Source organism: Camarhynchus parvulus, chromosome 5 (genome assembly GCF_901933205.1).
Source record: "Camarhynchus parvulus chromosome 5, STF_HiC, whole genome shotgun sequence".
In the NCBI taxonomy this organism is placed as follows: Eukaryota; Metazoa; Chordata; class Aves; order Passeriformes; family Thraupidae; genus Camarhynchus; species Camarhynchus parvulus.
Window position 1 is genome coordinate 26,609,129 of NC_044575.1, and position 27,741 is coordinate 26,636,869.

At 39.7% G+C, this 27,741-nt stretch overlaps 1 protein-coding gene and 1 long non-coding RNA gene across 5 annotated transcripts in view; both read left to right on the plus strand.

Annotated features, from left to right (window-relative positions):
• Positions 1 to 27,741, plus strand: part of DPF3 (double PHD fingers 3) — a 160,138-nt gene that overhangs the window by 109,983 nt on the left and 22,414 nt on the right. For 2 of the 4 annotated variants that reach the window (XM_030948991.1, XM_030948992.1), the window contains 3 exons: positions 4,376 to 4,513; positions 16,342 to 16,470; positions 19,301 to 19,571. In XM_030948991.1, the coding sequence (XP_030804851.1) occupies positions 4,376 to 4,513; positions 16,342 to 16,470; positions 19,301 to 19,497 (464 nt within the window). In that variant the 3' untranslated portion in view covers positions 19,498 to 19,571. Of the gene's footprint in view, positions 1 to 4,375; positions 4,514 to 16,341; positions 16,471 to 19,300; positions 19,572 to 27,741 lie in introns of those variants that run through there. The other 2 variants (XM_030948989.1, XM_030948990.1) reach the window with 1 other exon arrangement.
• On the plus strand, positions 19,651 to 27,183 carry LOC115903989. Its single transcript, XR_004060756.1, has 2 exons — positions 19,651 to 20,723; positions 25,389 to 27,183. It is a non-coding gene; the product is annotated as an uncharacterized LOC115903989 (long non-coding RNA).

Genomic DNA, 27,741 nt, shown 5'->3' on the forward strand with positions numbered 1-27,741 from the left:
GTTTGTTTGTTTGTTTGGTTGGGGTTTTTTTGAGTGGAGCGAATGGTAGGACAGGAAGATAACTTTGAGGAATGGCTGCCTGCCAGAAGTTAACTCAAGATTTAGTATTTGACATAGTACACCTGAGAACAAGGAACAGGAGGCAACAGAGAAAAGCAAAGAAAGACAATGAGGGGGACAAAATTCAGTGACCAAAAAAAACCAAAACAAACCCCAGCATGTACTCCTCCAGTTTCCTGCTTCCACTGGAAACATGGATTGTTTCCTTCTGTCTCATACTGGTGACAGATTGTGCAAAATGTATGTGGAGAGCTGGCTGGAACACAGCTCACAGGCTGCCAAGGACCAAATGTGTAACTATTTCAAAATGACAGCAACACAGCCATTAGATATTTGATGAGGAAATCTTTTAAGTCATAGGCTTCAAATCCCCTTTTTACCGGGGAAGTATTTTATATTAATTTTAATCATTGGGAAATATAAACAGAGTGAGAATTTGCTTATCCAAAGAATTGCACGGTGCTACAGTCCAGAACATAGAAGAGAGGTCTCTTTTGTGAAACACTCAATGCTTACAATTATACTATTCCCCCGCCCCCCATAATGTAGTTGTGTAACATCTTAATATCAGTCTGCAAATTTGAAGGAAAGTAAGGTTTATCATAGGAGAATGTTTGGTGGCCTCATAAAAAAATCTCTCCCTCTTCCCCATTTGTGACATTTGGTCTGCACTGCTGAATTGCTGCTTACTTACCCAGCTTGTTCCTAAGGCAGCATTCACATCAGCTTATAGCAACAATATATCCTTTGAATGCAGGAGGAATTGGAGAGGGTTACGTTCTACAAACTCCCACTGTTTTTATTGAGCTTGGCCACCTAATTAAAGATCAAGTCAACTTCCCACTGTTGAGGTTCAGGATGAATTCTACCACATGCAAGGATGATGAGCCTATCCAGCAAGAGAAATTGAAGATAAAAAAAGTCCAAGCTGCTGAAAGGAAGGCCACTGGACAAAGTTTATGAAAGGCACACTCTCACTTGCTATGTGTGAGCTGCATAGTGTTAAAAACTAATCAACAGCATGCATCTCAGACTGGGAGAACCAGTTCTCATTATGCTTTTGTCAGCTCTAAGAATGAGAAAGATATGGTGTAAGCACTGGTGTGGATGCTGGAACTCATGGATTCCAGTCCTGGTAATGAAAAAAGATCACTGTGTGGGCAACTCAGCCCCTCTGCGGTTCTCTTTTTTCAGAACTGAAATGAGAATAGTATTTCCCACTCAGGAATGTGGAGGAAGATTAATTAATGTTTGAAAAGCCAGTCTGCAGTGGGAAGAGTTATGTAAGAGCTAAGTGTTTATTAATGATCACCCTTTTATAGAAACTACTTCTTAGCACAGTGATACAGTAGATTAATAAAATGTGCTCTTACCTGGAAAATAAGAGATTTGGGTGAATTCAGGAAGATTCAATCTGTTGGAGAATCCATGAAGTTTTGATTTAGCTTCCATTCTAACAAAGTCTGACTGAAGCCAATGGTTCTTTTGCCTGACTAATATAATGACCCTTTTCCCTCTGCAAAAGTCTGATTTGTTTGAGGAACATGAAATCTCTGCAGTTTCAATTCATGGCATTGCTTCGGACTCTTTTATGACACAAAGTGAATTTGAAAAATGGAAAAATCTAAACACCAAGAACAAAGGCTGCTGGAACTGCAAATCTTTGGTGCTACAAAGGATCTGCTAGGACAATGTAAACCAAATTTATTTGCCTCAGTTCTGGTTATGAAGTCCTTCAAATAAATTTCTCACAAGGCATGTCAGAGATTGCTGTCACCCTTGAAGGCCACCTGTAAGTCCTCACAATGGAAAGGCCTCAGCTGCAGAATTACTACTGACTTAGCTTATATTGATACTTGCTTTTTCCTGGTGAGCTGATACTTTTTTGCTGAAGAAGGATGAGTCTGCAGACCCATCTGATTTCCTATGTCATCCTTCATACCGTAGCTAAAATCCCTGCAGGATCCTGTAAGGAATGGAGTAAACGCCACCATTTTGGGACTTGCTGCAGGGAATGCAAGTCTGCTTTTGTGCATTGATCACCTGATAGTGTCCTGGAAATAATCTGACAGAAGTCTTTGAGCAGTATTGGTAATTCATAGCAATAGAATTATTTTTTTTAACATTCTTCTTCAAACACATAAAAGTAAGTGGGATAGAGTAGGATACTTGATGAGCTGATCCAGCTCATCTAGCAGATGGTCAATCTGCTAGAAATGTAAATCTCTTTCTCCATTCTAAGTAAAGCTGCAACATTTATGTAATTAGAGGAGGTTACCATTCTAAAAGAATTTAAGCAGTGAGCTCTTTCTGGGTTGATGATTACTTAAGTGTTATGCTTTTCCACTATTCAAAATATGGGGAAAGTCGCACAGAACTGCTGATATCTTGTTGTTTTGACTCTTGTTCAGCATCTGTTCCACTGCTTGTCCTTTGCCCTGCAGGACCACAGAGAAGGAGAAGTAGTTTCCCTCTCCAGAATGCACTGGAAGAAAACAAGGATGGTACTAGAAGAGGGAGTCTGAACTGATGTTTTGTGGAAAGCATGCATCTAACAACAGTCTAGTTCTTCAAAATGTCTGGCATTTGTGTTAGGTTTACATATGAAAAATGAAGGCAGAAGCTTCAAAGAATGGATGTGCATATCTATATGAGTATTTTAGTTCTCTCAGTATTCCCTCTTCCCTCCTGCAGGAGGTCTCATTTCTAAATCAAGGCCATTCAAAGACTTAAAAAATCTGTGACTGAGGACAGGACATATTGCACTTCAAAGAAACGTCTGTCTTGTTATGATGATTCTGTGATCACCACCTTGCACGATGAAGAAAACTGGGAAAAAGTATCTAATATTCCAGATCACTCATATGTATCACAAGCTTGTTTTACATGTTTCTAATAAGAAAAGAAGAAAAGCATTTTCCTTGAGGAAGTTTGTAAATCAGTTAGAAGAGATTAAGAATGAAATATATTATTGTAATAAGCTTTTATTTACAGTTTTTTATAATCTGTTCCAAAAGGCAGAACATCAGTTGGTGTTTTCTGAGTAGTAGCAGAAAGGAATAAAATTTTAAATTTTATTTATATGTAAGTGAATAAATGGGATGAGGGTGGTTGTTGTGTGTGGTTTTTTTTTTTTTTTTTTTTTTTTTTTTTTTTTTTTTTTTTTTTTTTTTTTAATTTATTTGTGGAGTCTTTGACATTCCCAGACTCAGGTGTCTGGAGAATGGGAAGTAAGTATCTATATATGTTGCAGGATACATATTGGGGCCAACTTAAGTTTTTAGGAGTGGATGGTCACAATGCAGGACAGACTGCTGGACATGACATTTATTCCTGTGTGAAATCCTTGAGGTTAATTAAGGTGACTGAAAATGTCTCTGGGAGGAAAAAATTGCAAGAAGGGCACTAAACATTTTGTCTTTGTTTTCTAGTCTTTTAAAATGGTATTATTTGTATTTGATAGACAAAATAGCTGTATAAAAGAAAATAAACATTCAAAAAATGCTTTGAAGATGAAAAGTGATAAATTTTTGAGACGATAACATGAATTAAAAACTTTATAGAAAATCAATTCATATGTAATGAATCTTATGATGTTACCTGCCCTTGCTAAGCTCCCTGTGAAAGAGTAGACCTTTCTTCACCGCAAGCTGTTTGATTCTGTCCTTAATATCTGTTGGCTTAATCCTAAAATAAATGAAAGTTCAGAAGCAGTATTCTCTGTCATATATTGCATTGTTCATTGGAGTTTACCTGGGCAAATAAGTATCACTACCACATGTTTTTTTTAGCAAGAATCTGTGGATGATTTCCATCTCCTTGTCTTAACTGGGAATCTGTGAATAAAGCTATTTATTAACCTCTTAGAGAAAGCCTTAAAAAATCACAGCTATTTCCTTTTTTCAGAGATAGTAATGAAGAAAATAATGTCATTTCTTCTCAGTCTTGTTCCCATTGCTGTGCATTGTGCAGCACCACCACTGGAACTGGCATTTCATTTATGTGCAGTCTTGTTAGTAATCTTAGCAGAGAGGCTTAGGGCACTGTGATCTGCAGGGACCGAATGCATTTTCCTAGGCCTATGAGAAGGACTGCTGGCAGCATGGTGGGAAGAAAGCTTGTTTGGAGATCTGCAGCTGCAGGGCTGCCTCTGTCACCTTTCACCAGTGCCAGCTGGAAGGGTTTTGGGCAGGTGCATGGAGTGCATGGTGCTGTTCTCAGGGGAAAGGGAGCATTATTTGAGAGGATGCTACTGGTAGATCACACTGATGTTTCCATTCTCTCTTTCCCTCCCTCATATCTCCTTTCCATCCAGTCTGTGGTAAGCGTTACAAGAACAGGCCTGGGCTGAGTTACCACTATGCTCACACCCACCTCGCCAGTGAAGAGGGTGATGAAGCCCGTGAGCAGGAGACCCGCTCGTCCCCCGTCCACAGAAATGAAAACCACAAACGTGAGTAGGCTCTTCCCTTTGCCTTTGAGATCCTTTTCAGGGGTGTTATCTCCACCCTGTCTTTGCCTTGGGGAGGCTGATGTTATTGCCTAGCTCAGTTGTGAGTGATTGGGACGTGGATGCTTGGAGCTAATCAGCCACAGCTCACACGGGTGCTGGCTCAGCTAGTCAGGAATTCATTTCAAACCCAGCATTATCTCTGCAGCAAGTCACTTTTCCATTACTGCTCTTGTGGGGAGGAGGTGGCAAGGAGAGGGGGGAAAAGAAGAGATGGCCAAGCTGCCCATCGTCAAGCAGCCTCCCAGAGGCTCTTAGTAAGGATGCCGAAGAAATACACATCCAGTTGTTTCAGGGGGCTGCCTTTGTTTTGCCTTTAAATAAAAAATATTTGTCAATGTCTCAGTTTTTTAGTATGAAAATAACCACCTTTCTCCCTTATACCTTCACCTGCTGCATAAACAGCTTACCCTCAACTTTGACAAAAGCCTCTCCTTAGTTATGGTTTGACAAAAGCTATGAAAACACATCAGTACTGGTCTGCAAGGAGGAGAGCAGGAACATGAAAGGAGAATGTGCCTCAATTTCCCACACTGGTACAGCGCTGAAAGAGATCTAAGTGGTCCAAATCTTTCTGTGATGAATCACATATGCTCGGTGTGAGCATAAGGTCCATCACCCTGTTTGACTGTCCCTTCTGTGCTCCTTAGGCACAGAACAGGAAGTCAAGGATACTGTGTTCTATTACTGATTTTTGCAAGTCTCCAGTCCCCTGTTCCTCAGTTTTACATACTATGTGATGTTTGCTGTGACCTTGGGATTTGTGTAGATAGCTTTTTTCACTTTCAAAAAGTTCTTTTGGATCAGCATATGATCTGTGTTATTTTAGTTCAAAGTAATAAAGCAATAAAATGCTTATAGGGAAAAATATGCAGGAAAACACTTTCTAATACCTTAAGAACTGCAAGAAATATGGAAGTAGGAAAACATTTTTTTTCTAAGTGGTATAATTGATAATTGTCCCCAGGGAAGTGTGGGAGGGGGTTTCCTTCCTCCAAAGCATCTGCTACTAGCCACAGTCTGAGCTTGAAGGACTGTTTAGTGTGATCCCATTTGGCAAGCTCTATGTTTCTGTCACTTTTATGCTCTACCTTTTAGTTATTCACATGTTTGGTAGATTCACAGTAAAAGTAATTTTGACTCCTCCAGCTGTTGATAAACTTGAGCTGTCAATGCACTAAGAGTGACTGCTTGGGCAGGAAAGGGAATGTCAGTGTTCACCCAGTAGCTTTTGTTTACTTAGCATTTACATCCATTTTGGGTTTTTTTTTGGTTGGTTGGTTGTTTTTTTCCTGTGCCTGGAGTAATCAGTAATAATTACATACCTGAGAGGAATATTGCAAATCTGTATTGAATTAATATTGATAATCATCTTGCAATAGATACCCAAAAAAAGAAAAGTAGTGTCCTATACCCTGAATTCAGCTTGACATAGGTGCCAAGAGGTCTCAATCCTTGTGTCTGGTGCTTAGGAAATTACAGAAGTTAACAAGAAGAGCTAGAAGAGCTATGGTAATATTAGGAGCAGCTGACTTTGGCCCATGATAAAAAAGGTGCATTCTACACTGTGGGAAAGAGTAGCATGAGAGCTGCTTGGGCTTGTGTTCCCCCTGAGCATGTGGCAAAAGGAAGCTGCTGATGCACAGATCTACAAGCAGGCGGAAATTTAGAACCATTGGGATAAACCTCTCTGATGCCCAGATTCCTGAGTGGAAAGAATAACCAGCCAGGAGCCAGTTAGCTATGGGCAACAGCCATGCAAATGTGCAGATCAGCCTTGGGGAAAGTCCCAGATGCTGGAAGGTAACTGTCCCAAATGGCTGAGCTGTCACAGTGGCTGTTTGTTCCTTCCCTGCCTGTTTGTTTGTTTAGAGCCTTGAGCTCAGATCTTGCATCTTTGCTCTTCCACTTGGCAATATTTAATTTATGCTGCCATTTATCTTCCATGTGAATGCTAATTGTCCACATTGCTAATGTGCAGTCATTAAATGGTCCCTTTGTATAGGGGGATGGTGGGGAGCCAGAGCATCAGGTCCTTCCTCTCCCCTAAGAACTGCTAGGCATGTGTTATGAATTAGATTTGACAGGTCTGCGGCATTGTAGGTCTCGAGCTTCAAGAGTCCTCTCTGCATGGGCTTAGGGGGTGGGGTAGGTGGGAGGGAGGGAAGGCAGGCAGATGTTAATCCAAACAGCTAATCCACAACCCACTGAGCAGGAGGACCAGAGATATGGTGTAGAGTAGGATCTGGTTATTTGCTGAGCAGTGTGTCAGAGACATGAGCAGCCTGATTTAGAAGAGGCAGGGCAAATCAAAGCAGCCATTTGGAATTTGTTGTGCCCTCGGAGGTAAGCACCAGGTCAGTCAAGTTCAGGTGGGCAGCTGCAGCATGAACTTCCTTCCTCTGTACCCTCATCTCCTCTACAGCTTCCACTCCTTGCAGAACCTGCAGTAACAGCAGCCTTGGTGATGCAGGAGGGAGCAGGGCTTCTGCAGGATTCAACTGTTGGTGCCCTAACTGCTGCCAGATCAAGACCTGAAAGCCTCCCGTCTTTCTGCATATTCAGTCCCCTCTATTTCATGCACAGACCAATTTTAGGAGGTCAGAAAATTATCCAGAGATTGGAAAAGAGATGTAGATAGGAGGAACCTACCTAAAACTGAGACCCATTGAATAGGTGTTCATCAAAGAACTGGGACTGGCCCAAGTCCCACATCTCACCTCTTTGGCACATCTCACTGTCCTTGACTGTGTAGAAGGTTTGTCTGTTTACATCTCTTTACATCTCTCTCTTCTTCTGTTCTTTTTCACATAAAGATTACCTGTTGCAACATGAAAGATAGTTCAACAGTCAACACCCTAGCCTGTGTTTTGTTTGAGCTTTAGTGGCTTTTTATGCTTTATCTAGCCCTTTGACACAAATAAACAGCCCTTCCTCAGTGTCTAGTCTTGCCTCTGCCTATACAAACATTTATTTCTGACCTACTCTCTGATTTTGTTACCTGAGTATTGAACTGTGAAAAGCAAATTATAGAAAACCCTTTAAAAAGTCAACCTCCCATTTCCTCAACTCCACTGAAAAAGTAAATGATTCACATCATTTTCAGACTTTTCCTCTGCTGGCTTTTCCTCTACATGTTGGCACCAAGACCGTGAGATTTGTGAGCCCAGGGTGCATCCAAGCCTGCCACAAAACACCTGCTGTTTTATTCCTTCTCTCTCCATGGGTACAGGCCAGCTCTGGGGGCAGCTGGTGCTCACAAATTTTGAGGCACTTCTGATATAGGAATTACATTAGACTTCTATCTATTGAAATGTCTCTGTGAATGAGTGTACTAGTATAAATGCTCTTTCTTAACTCCTGGGAGAATAGGACAGTGTGTCTACATGGAGAAAAACTTCCTCTCCTTTAAAGGAGAAGAGTTCTTAGTGGCATTTTGCTGTGAGAAATGTTGATTGCAGGTAGCTGTGCAGAAGCAGCAACGGAACAGCATCTTATGCCCACAAGCACTCTGGCCAATGACAATCCTAAATGAAGTACATTGTGCTGAGTGCAGGTTGATCCATTGTGCAATACATGTAGTTAAGGAGAATGCATTCCTGTGCCCTCCTGCCCCTCTGCTTGCTTAAGCATCTGCCCTGCAAAACCACCTGTGTACATGATTTCATGGCATCAGCCTGATGTGCCCAGTTCCATCACAGATTTTATTGTGTGGATAAATCTCTACTGGAGAGACCAGCCAAAGTTGTTTGTGTACTCTAAGCATAATTGGATACCCAGTCTCCAGAGATAAAAAATTAATGTGCTAACCTCAGTGTGCCTCCAAGCTGTCCTCCAGCTTCCCCACACAGTCATCTTTGAAACATTTTTATTTCCATCCAGGCAGGGGGCTGGCCATGAATAAATGAGGAGAGTCAGCCCCTCAGTTGGAGACAAGCTGTTTGTTCCTCTCCACAAGCAGCATCAATTTGAAAAGCTACATCAGGCCTACTTTTCCCTGCCTCAGTGCTGATCCTTGCTGGGTCCATGGTGGGAGCTACTTCTGAATGCAAGGATGCATCAATGCCCACCTTGCAACAAGATACCCTGCAGCAGGTGCTTTTCAGTGAAAATATGTACATTATCTTGAGTTAACTTCTTAGTCATTTAATCTGTTTGGGTTTGTTCTCTTTTCAGAGTTTGTTTTCATAAGGAAAAACACTCAAAATGCTAAAAGAAACAGTAATGATTGGAGTGTTTGAACTGTGTAAAGATTTCCCTTAAATCCTTTTTGCAGCTGTAAATCACTGAGACTTTTGTGAGGGTATTTTGCAATGCTGATTTAAAAAATAGATCAGTTGTTTAGAGTTATGGCATAGTGGAAAATCCCAAAATCATCTCCTATGTCGACAGAGAGCTAATCTGCAACCCACTTTTTTGTTTGTTTTGATTGGAGTCACGGGGTGGTTGTTTTGGTAATTTGGTGTTTCTTTTCTATACTGCCTGGACAAGGACTAAAATGTTGCTGTTGATGTGCAACTGTCATTGAAGAGAAGCACCGTGTGCTTCTCAGTAGTTCTGGAAAATATTTCCAACCTGACTTACTGGTTTTTGAAACACATGTGTTGCTTCAACAGCACGTCAGCTCTCGATTTAGGATTAATGTATTTGTACAAATACATCATTAATGTATTTGTAGGGTTTTTTTCCTTTTTCTATCTCCCTGCTTTTTCTGCCTTATTTTTTTCCTGCTCTATGTAGAATTTGAACCAAGTAAAATCCAAATGCTTTGACTGAATTTGAACTGAATAGGTTCTCTCTGCCTTCTCACACTCCTCCAGTGAGTAATTTCCAGGTAAAAGCCTGCAAGATGTTGTAGGGACCTAATTCATGGCACTTGCCATTCTCACCTGAATATTGAGGGATGCTGCCAGATGGGGCTGTATATTGGGCATTACAATACCTTCTTGAGGTGGGATATATTATTCCGTTAGCCGATGGGAATGATGTGCTTCAGTGGCCAGGCACCAAGTCTCTACAGAGGTACCCCTTAAAGTCAGGAAATCTGTATGTTAGACTCTTTTTCTGCCTACTCCGTATTTCCTACTCTAGTGCTCGTGGGGCGCTAGACAGTTACAATGTTTTACTCCTAGCAGTGGGCTTTTGGCTGATACTTTAGGAGTTCCTGCAGAAGACTCTATAAGGTCAGTGCACAGAAATTCTATTAAATGCTGCCTTAAGGTGGAGGAACACTGATTCTCTAAATCTACTGAATCCAATCAGTTGATGCTATATTTTCCTAGCTGTACCTTCCAGCTACCTAGCTCACCTTCCACCTCTTTCATTAGCTGTTCAACTTAGGGGCCACACTGATTCCTGTTAAAGAGATGATCAAATGATCTTCCTTTCCCCACACTTAGAGGCTTCCTCTGACTTTTACAGATGTACCTCCTTTTTCTAGCACTTTTTGTAGTGCTCCTTGGCTGCACTTCTCTGTGAGCAGGGGCTGTAGGAAAGTAAACCTTTCAGAGTTGCTAAAAGTTGTGCAAAAGCAACAACTTCTTCTATCCCCACACTACTAGCTAACTCAAAAAACGAGATAAAATCCAGTTACTAGAGAGACCTGGCAATACTTTGGATGGGTGGTTTGCAGCACCTCTCAGTAGCATATCCTGCTTCTCTGGCTGCCAGCAAAAGGGCATGCCCATCCCATGCGAGGGAGTGCAGCGTGGGGAACCAGATCTAGTGGAGGCCATGGGGCTGTGCAGACTGATTAGCAAAACTCTGGGAACAGAACACCAGCCATTTCCCATCGTTACACCCAAGTTCCAAGTGTGTTTGGTAGAAAAACAGCACCACATTGACACAGACGTGCCGCCTCCAGCCTGCTGCAGGGCCCTGTATCAAGTGCCCCAACACTTCCCAGTTTCGGGCCAGCCAACATGCTTATCTCTGGTGCTAACAACAGAGTAAGTGACTGGCAATTTCCTCTCATTCAGTTTGATTTACACTTCTTCCTGAAAAACGGCAATGAAAAACCCATGCACTTAATTTACGGTGAGGAGTCCGCAGAAGTAGCTGCGCACATCCCTGCCTGACTGCGTCCGTGTGAGAGAGCAAGAGCCTCGAGCACCCTTGAGCTGTGCATGGCCTGCTCCTCACCACAGAAGCAGCTGTGTTCTTTTATTGTTCCTCCCCAGGGTCTAGCCTTGAGCACAGAAGCAGCTCCCTGGTCTGCCTCTCTGCCCACCATTGCCTGCTGTACCCAGCAATAACAGGGACAGAAGGGGCTGCATGCCCGGCCAGCCATCTCCCTCCTCTTCCATCAAAGAAAGCCACAGTCCAGGCACTGCTTTTCTGTTTCCTTCTCCTTAAAGCCATGTTTTCATTTAATCATCAGAGTGTAATTTCTCTCGTGAGCCTGCGTGGCCTGCACTGAGCCGTTCTGAGCAGCAAGCGGAGGGGCCGCGCTGCGATTCCTTACCCTGGAGAGCCCAGGCAGGCGAGTGGCAGGGCCGGCGCAGCCAGCCCGGCCCGCGGTCACCATGGAGACGGGCCAGGCCTGCCAGGGAGGAGCGCTGGCGGCCGGGGGGGCAAGGACGGGCGCATGGAGACGTGGTTGGGATTATCTGTCACCGAACCTCCAAGGGGCCTGACGACTGCGAGTGCAGGCTGTTGGCTGGCGTTCTCCTGCTCAGGCAGACAGACATTGGACTTGCCCTTTGCCAGGGAGAAAAAGGGAGGAGCTGGAAAGGAAAACTGGCCCCATCTCAGACAAAGAGTCTTGTAAATTAAACAAAAAATCCCAACAAACAAAACACCAACAAAAACAGCAAGTCCACCCCTTTTCCTCCATCGTGAAGTGCACTGGCTTGACTCAGGCCTACATGCAGGGTCCTGTGGTCTCTATTGTGTTCTGAAGATTCTTGTTGCAAACAGAGTAAATGGCCTAATTCAAAGCCCTTTGAATTGGATTGAAAACCTCCAGTGTGCTTTACTGGTTTTGGATCAAACCCAGAAAACAGGTAAGAGCTGGACAAAGTGTACTAGGAAAAATCCCTTTGTGAATGCATGTATCTCTGACTGTAGCCAATTCACTGTAATCATTGAAAGAAATGATGCACATTGAAATAAATGATCCACACCCCAGCAGCGAGGCACTCCATGCATTCTCCGTCACCTTCCCAGCAATGTGGGTATGACAAAAAACAGGGATAAAATGCTGCCAAACCTAGATGCATATCTTAAATTATGGTTCAATATTGTGCTGTATTACCTACAGGCTGAAGAAATATATGTGACAGTGATTTTTTTTTATCCAGGAGCAGAAAACCAGTATTGCTTTTAAGCACTGGTTCCACCTCACAAGTTTTTGAAGATTGTGACCCAAATCATCAGAAAAATTTCACATAGAAATCAGAAAAATGCATAGATATAAGGTTCTATTTATTTGGGGGTTTGTCTGTATATATTTAAGGGTTACGTTTTGAAGAAAAACTATTTAAAATATCTGTACTCTGAATTTTGTGTTTAAAAAGCAGAGACAAGAATTCCTTCGTCTGGACTTGCCTTCCATCCAAGATATTTTCTGCAGCCCTGAGAAGTAGAAAACTTCTACTTCTAATCTCTAAAAGGAGATTTTTATTGAGTCATGTGGCTCCAGGAGATGATGTAGAAAAGAAAATTCCTCATTTCTTGATGTTATTTCATTATAAGCAGCTTGCTTTTATTATTAAACTGAAACTATGTGGAAGATAACTTCCAGGGTTTTTTTGATTTCTTGGGAGGGGTGAAGGGAAGTTAGAATTCTCTTCAGAGCTTCTGCCTTCAAAATCAAGAATGCACATAAGGTATTTTATATATTTAAACTCAGTCAACTTGTTTAGTTTTCAGGTTTTGTCTACAGAACAAAGTTACTGTGTGATATACTACATAATTTATGTAATTTAACAAACTTTGCTAAAAGACTACTGTGAATGATGATACCATATTTTAAGTAGTTCTTTATTCTGCTCAGCTTGTTATAGCTTGAAATTAACTTGATTAGGCTGAGAAGAAAAAAAAAGTTTCAGAGTAAGTGCATACCAAATTTATTTGGAAATACTGACTTTATTTTCACTCTGCATCCTGTCTTCACGTGAATCACCGTTCAGGTTCAGGGAAGATATTATTTGAACTGTACAGATCTTTCCATGTCTCTCCTTAATCCATTTTTTAAGTTTTAAAGTATTTTTAAAAATTTTTATATTCAATTTTAGGGGAGATGTAGATGAAGGCATCTACATTCTACATGCAGGTTTCATCAAAAGATGAAGACATTCATCTTTTGATGAAACCTAAAAACAACCCTAAGTTGAAATGGCAAGAGGCACTGATTTAAGTACACCTCCTATAAGCAAACTTTAGCTCAGGCAATACTCAAAGCTTCTCAGAGCTTTTGATCTGTTTTTGCAGTTTGCAATGTAAAAGAAAATCGGAGGAGTTTTGAGTAAGATAGGACAAGGCCATGGCTGGTTTTCAAGCCATTCCTTTAAAACAGTTTCTAATTATGGTTGAGTTTGGGTTTTTTTTAACCAAGTCCTTGGAGGCAGTCACCTCATCTAAATGAGTCAACTCGCTGCTAGGGAGTTATTTCTTGCTAGTTGAGCTATTTTACTTAAACTTGCACCTTCTATTTGTTGATCACCTTATGCAAAAAGTGGATACCTAGTTAATTACTATGTCTCAGATGAAAAGCAGCAACATTTCTCCATAGGAAATTGTTTTTTCTTGTGAATCCATAGTTTTATTGATTTAGGGGTGAGATTCGGGTCGGGCTTTTCCTGCGTGATACCCTGTTCATGAAGATTGCATGTTAAATCTTGCCATTTTTCCTTTGTTCTCTTATTCCTTCTTCATTTGTTAATGACAGTAAAATAGAACTAGAAACTCTGAGGATATATGCAAAAAAAAGTTCCTTTCAAAGTAAGGAAAGGAACTTTTTCTGCCATCGGAAAATCTCTTTATTCTCAAACCTTCTGTGATTTAGCCTGTGACTTAATTCACTGTATGGTACTGATCAAGAAAATAAGCTAAGTCAGGTTTGGTTCTTGTTTTTGCACATGTTAGAAAAAAAAATTGAAGAGAATAACATTGCCTGGCTTATTTGGCTTTAGAGATACATCATTTAAGATATCATTAATGTAACTTTGGGAACTTCTCATCTGTCTATGACTTTTTAGGCCTGATATCTCTATCACACTCTACTGAGCCAGCTTAATAAGTGAACACAGAGACACTCAGATTAAAAATTAAATAAATTGGAAGAAAACAAGGAAGAAAAGAAAGGGGGGAACAAAGAAAAGAAAGAGAAGAAAGAATAAGAGAAGAGCAATCAAACCCAAAGTTTATTCACTTTCCAGTGGTTTGGGAGAATCCCTTCAGCTTTATCATACTCAGCAAATACCCTCCATCTCTCTCACACAATGCAGATGAATTGAGCAGTGTAGGTATTTTTGAGTCCCCCTGTCCCATTTCCAGTTTGACAGTCAGTGGATCTTATGGTCATAATCAATGTGTAAATAAATTTAAGTCCCTATATACAGAGTGTTAATTATACCACTGTGAGCAGTGGTAGAAGTGAAGCTCTTTCCTAGGTCTGCTGGCTGGCACCCTGACTGCTTCTGCTTGTTTTTACTTGTGGTCTTGCCACAGGATTTTTGTGTGTTTGAGAATAAGCCAGTTTACCACTCTACCTCCAAGTCTTTCAGCTTTAAAATGCAATGCAACCTCACCACGAGACTTAATTAGGGTCCAGAACACTTTGGTTAGATTCAATGGCAAAAGAGGCTTTTGATCTCACTGAAGGTTAATAATAGGATCTTCATATCTGTAAGGCACTTTAAGAAACTTGGATGAAAGGTGAAATAATTTAATAAGGGACAACAACAAAAAAGTCACTGGATTCTGAGCTTGCTGAGTTTGCACTGCACATGGACTCTCTGTAGATGCAGAATAATATAAAGAGGTAATTACTTAACTTTTTGAAAATGGAGCTGCAGTGGGAAATATAAATGCTAGGGAGGTCTGTTTCTTATACACAAAATATGTATTAGCAACAACTTTATGATCATTTTGTTACAGCTCTTAAAATGAGCCAGTGTGCTAGACTTCCACCTGGTTCCTGTTCTTTTTTTGCTTATCTTGCATTTATTAAATGCCTTCCTGGAACAGACAAAATGCTAATCTTAACACTGGAAGCTTCTCTCTTTTTTTGAGGAAGTTGGGAATCTGTCAACCAGGATCATTTCAGAGCAAAGTCCATTGTTTAGTAAATACTGTCAGGATCTCCATGACCACAGAGGAAGATAGTATTTGCAGTCTTATGGGTTTTAATTTTCCTCTTAATTTCACCTTACCTGGAATCTTTTAGTTACCAATCTTCAAAAGTTCAGCTGATCAACACCTGGAAATAAATGAATAACTAGATGCACCCAAACCAGAAAAGCAGATTGAACTTGGAGGAAATTTTAATTTTAAGTGTATGTCTTGGACTGCTACCAGAAGCCCTTTAGAATGTCATTGTTCTTCGGGGGAAATTTGAATGTTGACAAAAAGACCGTTAATAAAGGCTGTCAAAACATCTGTTAAAAATCTGCAAGTTACAAAATATGCATTAAAAAGATAATTAAATAAAGATGGTACAGTTTAAAGTTCTTCATTTTCTCATTTGTAAAGTTCATGCAGTAGGCTTAGGCCAGGTATACCTACTGGCATATAGCTGGATTTTTTATGTTAAAAGAAAGACAGAGCAGCCATTACCTCCACTCCCTTCCCCAGTTCATAGTTAGAGTGTACAGGAAGATGTTTTCCTTTTCTGGAGAGCAGAGGAGGGAAATGGCAGTTGTGAGCAAGAAAAAAAGGACATTGCTGTTCTGCTCAACTAAGAGGAATGCAGAAGACCTCTGCCCTTCTCTTCTTCCAAAGGGATCTGCATCCTCCTTTACTTAAGATCAGTATGTGTCTGCTCCTTTCCAAATATTCCTAGCTGGAAAATAATAATATAATCTTGTTCCTTTTTTCCTGGCTGAAAAAGTCTTTAACTCTGCTGGCTGGGATGTCTGCCCAGGCTCACTGTGCACCTGTGCTTGGTGCTAGTGTAGTGTTGGACCCTTCCTGCTCATCCAAGGGAACATGACTGCTGCAGGGGCCTTAAGTCTTGGGTGAAACATCTCCAAATGGCTTTGCCTGTGAATATTCAGGAGCTTTTGAACCAACCTTCTGGCTAAAGACACCCTGCTACTTAGAGATGTAGGCCCCTAAGAAGCTACTTGAAATAAAACCAGTAAGGATACCTATCCCCCCATCTTTCCACTGTTGATTTTTGAGTTTTGGAGACTGTATTTTTCCTTTATGAATTTGTGTTTTGTGGGATTATGATGATGACTGCTGCCTGAAAAACCAAATTTGGCTTACTGACAACATAGGTCTTATCCTGCCTTAGGGATTGCCTCTATACCTGTATGTTACAAGTCCCTGAACTGTAAAGGCATATCTGGAAGCATGTCCTTGAGAAGGAGCAGCCTGGCTGGGATTATAAAGGAAATAGTAAAGGGCATTTCAGGCAAAATAGATACAACCCAGGGTGTACTTAAAATGGAGGTGGTTTTTGCAGTTCACTTTTTGTTCTGATTGACAATGTTTTGGGAAGACTGTGGCCTGCAGACTCACTGAGCTAACACCATATCAAGGATGAGGGGCAAATGTTCAAGTGAATGCTCTTGTAGTAAATCTGATTTCTAACCCAACTACAGCCCAGAAAGGACCAGATGGGGTCATCATTCCCAATAACTACTGTGACTTCTGCCTCGGAGGCTCCAATATGAACAAAAAAAGTGGCCGGCCTGAGGAACTTGTATCGTGCTCAGACTGTGGGCGCTCTGGTAGGTGACTCCTTCTTGCATCTTTCTTGTACAAAAGTTCTTGTGATTTGGTTTTTGCACCTTCTGAAGATTTTGAAGAAAGGCATCATATTTGGGAAGGGATTGAAGATGGAATCTTACCTCTTCTCTGTGTTTGTGGGAAAGAATGACTGAAAAAATTGTATATTATAAAACCCATTGTTGGATTCACATATTTAAGCTAATGGGGTCTTATGAAATAATGAAGTTTTAGTTTATTTATTGGCTTTTGGGAACACTGGTACATGTACTAGTTGTTCTTCATATGGAAGGAGAAAATCTTATGACAATTTTACAGAATGGCCTCTGTCTTTAAATGCTGTAATTACAACTATAAATTACTTACAAGATATATGAAAGTTGCATGACAAGCATTCCCATTGATTACACATTTCATGCATTTCTTCATCCAAAAAAGAAAGAGGGAGAAAATTACAGGGTAGGTATGGGGCTAGCTGTCAAGAATTATCCTCTTATAAGATGACTATCATTAGTTTTGTTTAAAGAGGTTTTTATTTCTCCCTTCCCTTCTCTCTTTTTAAATGTAGGCAATTGTGTCTTTTCCAATTTGAGTTGTCTTTATTTCTGGGTTGTTGTTTTCTTCCCTCCTTTCTTAGTTTTTTAAATTTTATTTTCTTTCTCTTTTTTGGACAATTTTATACCAGCTGGACAGTTATTTATAGCTCACATTGGAGGTAGTGGTGATGGTAGAGGGAACTGGGAGACAACTGCATATTCCAGCATTGGTCCAAGTTTCCACTTGTGATATTTTTGTTTTGTGATACTAGTGGTAATAAGATGGTGATATAGAAATCTGAAAACCAAGGAGGTCTTGAAATTCAGTATGAATGCTGCTCCTTCTATACTGTAGTCACTGAAAGATGTCTGTTGCTTCATGGCTGAAATGTGATGTGAAATGTTCTCGTGCCAAGGAAATGGCCTTTTTATGCTCCTGCTGAAATTCATTGTAAGCCTATTACCACATATAATGGGAGAACGATTAGACTCTCACTGACATTGCTTTCTGCAGTTGTTGTGACCTCTGAAGAAATTCTGAAATTACACTGGTCACCAGAGGATCAATGGCAACTCCTTTGGTTTTCTCCAGGGGCATCCTTACGAATGCTGTGCAGTCAGAGACATGGACCTTTTAGTGCACACATCATTGCTTCTACTAACTAAAAGGGAAAGTCCATGGGGTCTGTGGTGCCATCTTGGAAGATTACTGCCCTTTGCCTTGATTGTTATATTTCAATATAACTAATTTCAGCATTGTCCTGATATGGCACAGTGAGATGGAGCCATATTTTATTGCTACTTAAACATTGTTATGGTGGTTATATCAGATTGCAACACAAATACATTAATTCCCTTGATTCCTTAGTGTGATAGAACAAGTAGATCAGCCTGTAGCCTAAACTGCGCCAAATCAGTTCCATTAAATGCCATCCTTGTACAAATTCTGACCCACTTGGGTCATTCATAGGGTCTGCAATGCTGTGACTGATGTGTGATGAAAGTGATTAAGGTATAACCACACACTAATCTGTAAACTAAAACAATGAAACCTCTTTGGTGGCTGCCATCTTTCTCTTTTATAATAAAGGAGAATATTTTCATTATACTGAAAGAGAGGTCATGGAAATTATATTGCTTCTTCTGTTCACAAAGTCAGTAAAATCACATTTCTACAATATGGTTTATCTGCCAATTATTTTGTTATATCCATTTTCTTTTTTGTGAACAGGATTTACTTCTTTCTGTCTCAAGCAATGCAGTGAACTTGCTATATGGCTGATTCCTGTAGCTGGAGCAGGGACCCAACAGTTGGTTGCCTAATTACATGCTACTGTTTGTGAATAACAAAATAGCTGTTCCCTAAAATCTCACACTTCAATTTGGTTGGGGCACAAGAGATATCTTTTTCTCTACCATTCCTAAAGAAGGAATTTGAAGGTCATACTATTAATCACATAAAAAGTTTGTCTGAGAGAGAAAACAAATCTCAATTTCACAGATTTCAGCATTTTACGTCTCTTTTTAGGAGTCTTCTTATGGTTGTTGTTGCCATTATTGGTATTGTGTGGAGAATCTCCTGTTCCATCTTGAAAGTTGGATTGACTCACACAAATCTGAACTTTCCAGTGTTTCCCAAGATGGGTTACTTCTCAGTTGTTTTAGTTGTTGAACTGTATATATTAGTTTTGTTTTGTTTTTGTTTTTGTTTTTGTTTTTGTTTTTGAAGGACATGCCATGACATTTGTATTAAAGTATTGGTTCAGGTTACTTTCACTTAGTCTTCAAAATGTATTTAATTTTGTCTACAGAGGAGGTGCTTTAGGATTAGGTGAAGAATGGGGATAAAAAGTAGTCCTGAGGTTGATGAGGTATCTAGTGGTTTACATCTCTCTAGCAGAACATTTGGGACTGTTGATGCCGTTGTGCTTAGAGCTAACAGTGTCTCATTACTTACATGGTCTAAAAATATTTTAAAATTGATCTAAGTAATCATGAGGAAATATTTTACGGTCTTTTGAAGAGAGGAAAATGTGATTAACCCTTTCGCTGCTGTAGCTATGGGCACCTGTGGTCTTTGTAGATTTTTTTCTTGGAAAGAGAGACTGATCCTTTGTTATTTTTCTTACTGCAGTTCTACCTATGCTATGTTGTTGGGGTGCGCGGGCACATACAAGCACACACCTATGAGCTTGATAGTCTGACTTGCTTAATGATAATGAAAATGATGAAAAAAATTATGATGATGATGCCTGTTGCTTAACCCATGTGCTGATATATTCATCATACATGTCAGCTCATTTGGGAAGAGAAGGCAGGAGGGACGAAGCAGCGCCAGCACGCACTACGGAGGACTTGTTCGGTTCCACGTCAGAAAGCGACACCTCGACCTTTCATGGCTTTGACGAGGACGATGCAGAAGAGCCTCTCTTGAGCCGAGGAGGTGGCTGTGGTGGCAGGTCTCCCTCTGCAAACAAAAAGGGCGGCTGCTAAAATAACTAAAAAGACACAGAAACTCTGAGCTGTCCTTTTCACTACTAAGATTATTATTACATTTTTCATTTTTTAGGTCCTCTTGGGTTTTTGGTTGGTTGGTTTTTTTCCTCCTCCCCCCCCTTTTTTTGGTTTTTTTTTGGTAATTTTTGTTATTTTTGTTATGTTTTCCCTGTGGGGGTGTACACTGAAAGCACAAGCATTTAAAGCTCTTGACAACTACTTTGAAGAGACAGAAGGTTTTTGATTTTCCTGTTTTGTTTTTTTTCTTTCGCTTTTTTTTTCACTTTAATTTGGTTTTATCACATCTCCCCTCCTTCTCTTTCTCTTTGGAAACATAAAAAGTGGATTTAATATTTTTTTTAATAGTGAGCAGAGTTGATTTTCTTGTCTTTTAATATATATATATCAGCAAACCACAAAAATACAGATGGGTTGGAGAACAGAAAGTAAACCCAAATAGTTTTTTTTAATTATTATTATTATTTATATATTCTATGTATTATTAGAAAAAACTACTTTTAAATAAAAAAATAGAAAAAAAACCAACAAAAAAGCAATGGATGTCTACTTGGTAATAGAACTGTTTCTAGAGAACCACTGTGGGCGGACTCTATCAGGGGACAAGGAAACCCTTGATGTGATGGCATCTGTGTCTTGAGATTTTGCACTTACTGTAGCATGGGAAGTCTGGCTCTTCTCATACATCTGCTACGCTACAGCCTGAAAATACAAGCAGCACCATCAAAGACCATGGCCTTGGGGAACACATTTCCATCTCCTTTGGACACCTTTACACTCAATAAATCTCCTTTCTGCATCCCTTCATGTCTTCCCCACACCGTTCCACTTTTTTTTTCTTTTCCTTCACCTTTCACTTGATGGACAACAATTTCCAAGCATAGAGATGGAATATGAATGGCAAGTCATAGACATCACAGAAAAAACAAAAGGAGGAGCAGAATCCTGGAAAAAATGACATGGAAAAATACCTCACCTATTCTTTTCTTTCAATTTTTAAATTTCAATTCACAGCATTTTTTCCTGTGTTGCCCTGTTTTTTCTCTCTGTAGTGTCTCACAAGACACTTTATTTGCTTTTTAATGGCTTCTTTTGAAATAAACCAAAGCAATACTAATTAAAGTTCCAAGGGCAATGGAGAAGAGAGTGACTCCCATCCCAGCGACTTTCCCAGAAAGGAGGAAACATGCAGCAGGATTTGAAAGGTATGTCCGAGCTGAAATGTCTTTCACTCAATTGTGAAATTTCTTGCCCTGGCTTTTCAGCAGACCCCTGACTGAGCTTTGTTGTAGCAGCAAGTCCCATGGATTAAATTGTATTATACATATGGGCCACATTCATGCCCCTGGTGAAACTAATGGAAGTTCTGTGAGAGCAGGATCCACACTTGCGTACAGTCAGAAGTGATGCAAAAGGACTCAGTGTGTAGTGTCCTAGTGCAGGCAAAAATCTCCCTGGAGCAGGGGCAAGGTTAAGTTCTAAAGATCTATTTTTACTGATGTACATAATGCAAACAGGGTGAAATCATGACCTGATTAAGGGCAAAGGCAAAAGAGATATTTCTCTGGACAGTGCCTAATCCTTAAACTGTAGGTATGTGTTATTGATACCACAGTAAAAGTCTTAGCCTTGCAATAAGGAATTTGGATATGTACAATGAAACAAGCCAGACCAAATGGACTCCATTTTTCCTGCTTCTTTGCTAGGGTAGTCTGTCTGTGAGAGAAATTTCAACTCCCTCCTCCACCTTCCAACCTTGTAGAAAAAAGAGAAATAATTCAGTCTCTTGATTTTTTTATTGTTCTCTTTAGACATGGAATGAGCAGTGGCTAAATTCTGCTTTTAGATATACAGGCAGAAATCCGAATATAAGCTAACTGATGTCTAGATTACATTAACAATCCACCTTCAGGATGCTGTTAGAAAACATTACAAATTCCTTTGTATGTGTACATCAAAGGACAGTGCATGCCAGAGCCATGCACATTTGGCAGGAGAGAGCCTTGTTTAAGCTTTCCCCATTTTGACAATTCTTTTCTGTTGCTATTGTGTTGCTCCTGATTTATTATAATCAATCAAGTGTCAAATCAATTATATTTTGACATAATGCTGTCAATGAGAAGTGTGCTTCAGCTGATAAAAACATTCATTTCTTCCACAACCAGTCCTTTTTTTCATCCGAAATAGTGCAAGATAAATAGATAATGTTTTGCTACTCTGCTGTATTTACTAAAGCTCAGTCCTTGCAGCACCTGAATTAGGAAGCTGAAACCTATGCAAGTCCATCTTTCTGAAGAACTCCCATCACTGTAAAAACTGCAGAACAGGCATACTCTAAATGGAGTTTTTCCAAGTGGAGTCCTTAACATTGTCTTTTGTGAACCATGCCTAACTCATTGTGGGCTTTTTTGGAATACAAACAATAATCAGATGCCCATAATTCATTAAGTCTTGAATTAGTTTCACAAGTGCAGTTACTATAACAATGCATACAGTCTTAATCTTTTTGCAACACAACCACCCATCTTTGTGACAACTGGGTAGCACAGTACCCTCAGAAAGAAGCCACGACAGCTCATGAAGTGCATAAAAATTGCCAGCTGACATTTATTACAGATAGCATAGAAAATATCCTCACAGTTATTTATATCATTACTGTGTACACGGATGCTCACTCATTCAATACAGTCCTAAAAGACCAAGTAAGATAATATTAATTCACTTTTATGTAGTGAGAGTAGTTCTTGAATTCCTCAAGATGCCTTATGGGATTGAGATAACCAACATGAGTTTAGTCCAGCAGGATGAGCAGTGTGGTGCTGACCATAAGAAGGCTTTGATCATAGTGAGGAAATTAGGATGTAGAGTTGGAAGCTAAAAGAGTACTTGTTTAAGCTAGGTTGTAAAGTAGAGTTAGTGGTGAATATGGCATGGAGTGATAATATGGAAGTAAAATATTCTCAGGATATGTAGTGCTGGAGTGAAGGCTGGGAACAGGGAAAGAAGGTTGGTAGTTCCTGAGCTGAAGGAAGATGAAAGCAAAGCAAAGGGGCTGCTGCGCAAGACCCTCTCATGAGGGGAAAATGACAATGTTAATTAGGCAGAAATTATATAGGAGAATGTTTCATAAGTGAAATTAAAAAAAAAAAAAAAAAAGAAAGGACTCTGACAGTAGCATAACCAACTCAGAAATGAGAGAACTGCACAGTGTCAATTGTATCTTAAAGGGCACATAGGTCCCAAACCAAACTAGGGAGGCATAAAAAAAGTTTGCAATGTGAATTCTGTTTTGTAACTAGACATTTATATTTGAAATCAGAATGAATTGTGATGCTCTTTATTCTCCAGTGATTTCAGCAGTTCAATGAAACTTTCTGTTCTTCATAAATTCTTCAAAGATGTAGTCCTTCAACTAATTACAACCCTGGCTATTCCAGTTCTCCAGTTCTCATCTTCCAGGTGTCCTTCTTATTACAGGAAGGTTGGCACAAGCTTTCCAAAGAGTCTCCTGAAACACATGTTCCCAACAAACCAAAATAAGACAAACCCAATGTGAAATGTGAACAGAGGGGTGTTTCATTTCAGGCCCTTAATGCAGACTTTTCTATGTTAAATCATGTAAGCTGTCTCCTCAGGCACCTTTCCACTGCTCCATACTAAAGGATCTTAGAAAACATACATAGTTTCTGGAGTCATCCTCTGCTAACTGTGATTCACAGATGGGAGCAGGAGAATGAAGGAAGTGGCATGCTGCTTAAGCAGCTGATAAGGTAGAAGAAAGGCTACATGGAGTGGGCACTGATCCTTAGCCTATTCCCTTTTGAGGCATTTAATTACTTGAAATTTTAGCAGGGACAGACCTCAGCTCTTCCATGAAAACAGTATAAAATTTCAAGCATGATAATATACACTGAGAAAATTTAAAGCAAATACAGGATTCTGGCATAGAAATTAAAAAGTAAAAGGAGAAACAGGCATGTGGTGGAAGAGGAATAGAACTGAAATCTAACTTGCTTCCTCTTCCCTTCACCCAGACACCCCCCAGTTTTGTGGGCTGTATATTTATTTATTGAATATGTAATGGTGCTTGGAATAACATTGTATATATGTGGTAAGGTCATAAATGATGAGCTTAGGCTGCTGAAACAAGGGCCAGAGAGAACTCTACCACTGACTTCAGAAGGATTACCACTGGGCTTTCTTAGCTATTGCTTTTATTGAATGAAACCTCTCTGATAATATGCTTGCTGGTATGGTGTAGACAAGCTCTGAGATGGTCATTTGTTTCAGCAGAATGTGTTATTCGAGTCCCCTCCCCGCATTGTTTTGCCTTTGAGCTTTTACATTAGTTATTCATTTTGAGTTCCATTTTGCCATGTTAGAGACCTCAGCTTAGGCTCTTGATTGAAGACAGAGACTCAGTTTGCTGCCTGCTCGTGCATGGAACAAACAAGAACTGCACCCAGAGAGTCAGAGTCCGGACAGTGCTGGGGCACCACTGTGTTCTCTCATGCCCACTTTGCCTTTCTTTGGTTAATTCTTGCAATGATACTTTGAGATGCGCCCTAAAATAATAGTTCAAATACCATAAAACTATGGAGCTTTCAAAGCCTGGCTCTTTGTGCAATTTGCCTCTTCCCCATGGCAAGCAGTTTTACTGAATCAAATCCTCAAGCAAACATTGTATTGACCCCACTGGGAGTCATCTTATTATAAATACTGCAAAATATGCCCAGTGTGTTTTGTGCTGCTACATATGTAGATGTTTCCAATAAACACTCATATTATCTTTTTTTTTCTTATTTATATGAAATTTGTAGCTATAAATAAAAGTATGAGGCACATGCATGAGTTCATGCTCACACAGGGTTATTTTGACAAACCTCTCAGTGCAGGAATTCAGCTGGGATGAGTTTTTGCTGACTAAGCCATTACAATAAACCCCACCAATCTTTGTTCTCTTTGCCTGATATCTACCAGTGTTGAAAAAAACCCCCAACCTGTATAAATACCATACAATACTGAAATTGAATCAGAACTATTTTGATGTCCCTGTCTGTATTTCCACAAATGCTAAGTTGCCAATTTCAGAGAAGACATGTGGCAATAACATTTAGGACAAAACCCAGTTCTTGGGATTTCCAGGCCTGACAGCTCTGTTAAGAAGATGCTGCCAGTTCATATCTTTGACTTATTCTTTTGGTATCTGGCAGTTCCTAAAATTTTGGACCTTCATTTAGTCTAGAACTGATATGAGACATGTGGAAAGATATGGGAAGGGGCACTTGCATTTTGTGAAAAGAGATTATTTTATTTGCTATCTAATCCTGATCTTAGCAGTATGTAACTTAGTCAATTCATGGAATAAATGCAATGAAAAATGCAATCTTTCATTCTTTCCAGAAGTTATTGTATTACCACCACCCCATGTGTATTGTTTAGACTTCTGAAAATGTCTTTTGTGCCATGCTGTATATGCTTGTGGCTCCCTACAAATAATTAGTAATAGAGGAAGGTAATTAGAGCAGGATTTCATAAGCAAAGGTCTTAACCTCTACTGAAGACACAGCTCTCTAAGCTGAATGATGAAGGTTATTTAATAATGTTCCCAAGAAGAGAGATTGACAGTGTGCAGTGCCTTTCTTTTCAATATGCTTTTTCTTATCCTATTTGTTTGCTTTGTGTTCATTTATGGCTTCCACGCTCAGTTGAAACTGAGTCTGAAACTGAGCTATACTTTCAAGGAACAAGAATTCAAGCAATGTTGGAAGTTTGGTTTGTGCTGTTTCTGTTTTTTTTTTCTAAACATGTGCTTTTTTTGTCTGCTTGAGTTTGTTTAGTTTTACTTTGTATTGCCTTTTCCTCTGCAGTCAGCCCTGCCCTCGTGGATTCCAGCAGCCTTCAAGCAAAACATTTCAGAAGAAGAACGAGAAAAGCCAGGATGCTTTGATACTTCTTTCGTTGTCCTGAGTCGTCTGTACCTGAGTTCCATCTGGCACAGGAGTCTGGACTGTGGGAAGTTGGCTGCCAACTGTTGAGAGAAGTTCTGGGGATGCCCTAAGCTGGTGCAATACAAAGAAGTTTTTTGAAGTCTTGATTTCACTTTCTTTTAAGTGTATGTATAAACCCAGGTCAGACTGGAATTGATCTACAGTAGAACTGACTGAAAAACAAACAAACTGAAAAAGACAACTATTTTATTTATTTCGATATTTAAGAAAGAAGTGCTGAAGTTGCACAGTATTTTTGTTTGAAATACATTTTACTTCAAATTTTAAATGCAATTTTGTGAAGACATGAAATTTTAAAAAGCACTTACTGTAAAATAAAGACTGAATATTTACTTTAAGGAAAAAACTTTTTGAAATAATGAAAATAAAGGTCAACTCTGCTCTCTCTCTTACTTTAAAGAAGCCATTCGTACATGTGCTGGGTATCTTTGTTTTTTGAAAATTGGATGTGGTAAGTGAAGATTGTTCTGATTTATTTTCTTTTTAATAATATTATGCTGTTAGATGCTTAAAACCTACTTTGCTGTACTGTGTTAGGCACAAAAACTGTTGGAGTAGTGAAGACCAGGCTCAGTGGTTGAATTTCTTTCTTACCAGATTTGTGTCCATTTCAAAGGACTGTCCTCCCGGTAGGATTGATCTGTCTCTTCTGCATGGCAAAAGAGGTTTGCCCTTGAGCAACTCTGTGAAATACTTCTGCTGAAAGAGGGCTTTAAGAATTGAAAACAACTCTGATCATTTTTGTATTATTTTTTGCTTTGGTAATTCCACAGCCGATTTTGAGTTGGTTGTAAGGGAAGTATCTAAATGTTAGGTGCCCTTGGCATGGATCTTGCTGTCAAGGATGATGTCATATGTAGAAAACTTGTGTATTTCAGCCTTTTCTGAACTGGTAGTGGACTTTGAAAAGCATACAGGTGCAACCACATGTCTGCAATAAGCGACAGGGGTTACTATGCAGGAGAAAAATATGAGTTCCCACAGCTGCAATCCTAAGTTGTCCTGTGAGGCAGCAGGGAGGGATGATCACATCCCAAATTCTGAATCATTAGGCATTGTCCCAGTGAAAAAGGAGGGTTTTGTTGGCAAGATCTGCTTGCAGTGGATAGCACAGGTCTGCTCAATGTCTTTTGTGATGAGGTCTAGGAGAGATGCAGGATAGCCTTGTGTCCTAGGAGAAGAGTACTGGACTTGGCTCTGTCTGGCAGCCCTGTTACAGAGTAGAAGCAAACTGAGGGCAAAGCACACCAACAATTATTGGGATTGACCCTCAGGGTTTAGGCAGACAAAAAGTGGTTTTGTTAATGTGGCTAACGTTGTCTTTCAGAATGGAAAAACTATGTCTACAAAAATGCATGCTGACTAGGTGAAGCTGACAGAAAACCTGATACTGTCTTGTGTTTCCTGCACATCTAGAACACAAACTCACCTCATTGAGAGGTTTCCATGTATCAGCAGCAGCAGATTTTTTTAGTCTTCTCCCTTTCCCTTTTCCCACTTCTTCCCAAATTAAAACATAAAGTCAAAAATAACCATGTAAGGTAGTCCTGCTCAAACTGAATTAAATGACAGTTTGTGTCCTAATTGGGCTCTTTAGCAGGATGGGTTTGCTTTGCTCATGTTGATTTCTAAACATCCAGTGGGGAACTGCCTCTAGAGAAAAAAAAAATCAAAATATAAGACGCACAACTGTAATGAAGATTTGAAAACTGTAGGGTCTGTGTTCAGTTTATGTAATATTCCTTCCAAATAAAAGTTCTGCTTCTAGCATCCCTACTGTATATTCCTCTGTAAATATTACTTTTCCAAAGCAATTCCACAACGTCTTTTTTAGTGCAAATAATCTTCTTTTAAAAAGACATTGTTGAGTAACATATATACATATATGTACATTTACTTTTCTAAGCTCTCCATTGTTTATAATACTCTCTTTGAAGCTTAAAATAAAACTTCCTCCTCTATTGATTTTGTTTCCCTTTTCCATTTTGTAAATTATGACTTTTGTCCCCGGATTTTGTGTTGTACTTCCTAATGAACCATGACATTAACCAAGAATTATCTTAATTTTTCTCTTTTAATTTCTCTTGTACATTCATTGGACTGCAGAAAATGGTCCTGTTGCTTGATATAGTGAAGGTAGGCAGGAAATAAAAAAGTGTTTCTGTATAGGACTCATTATAAGAGTGTTTTCTATCCTTTGGTGATAATAGAG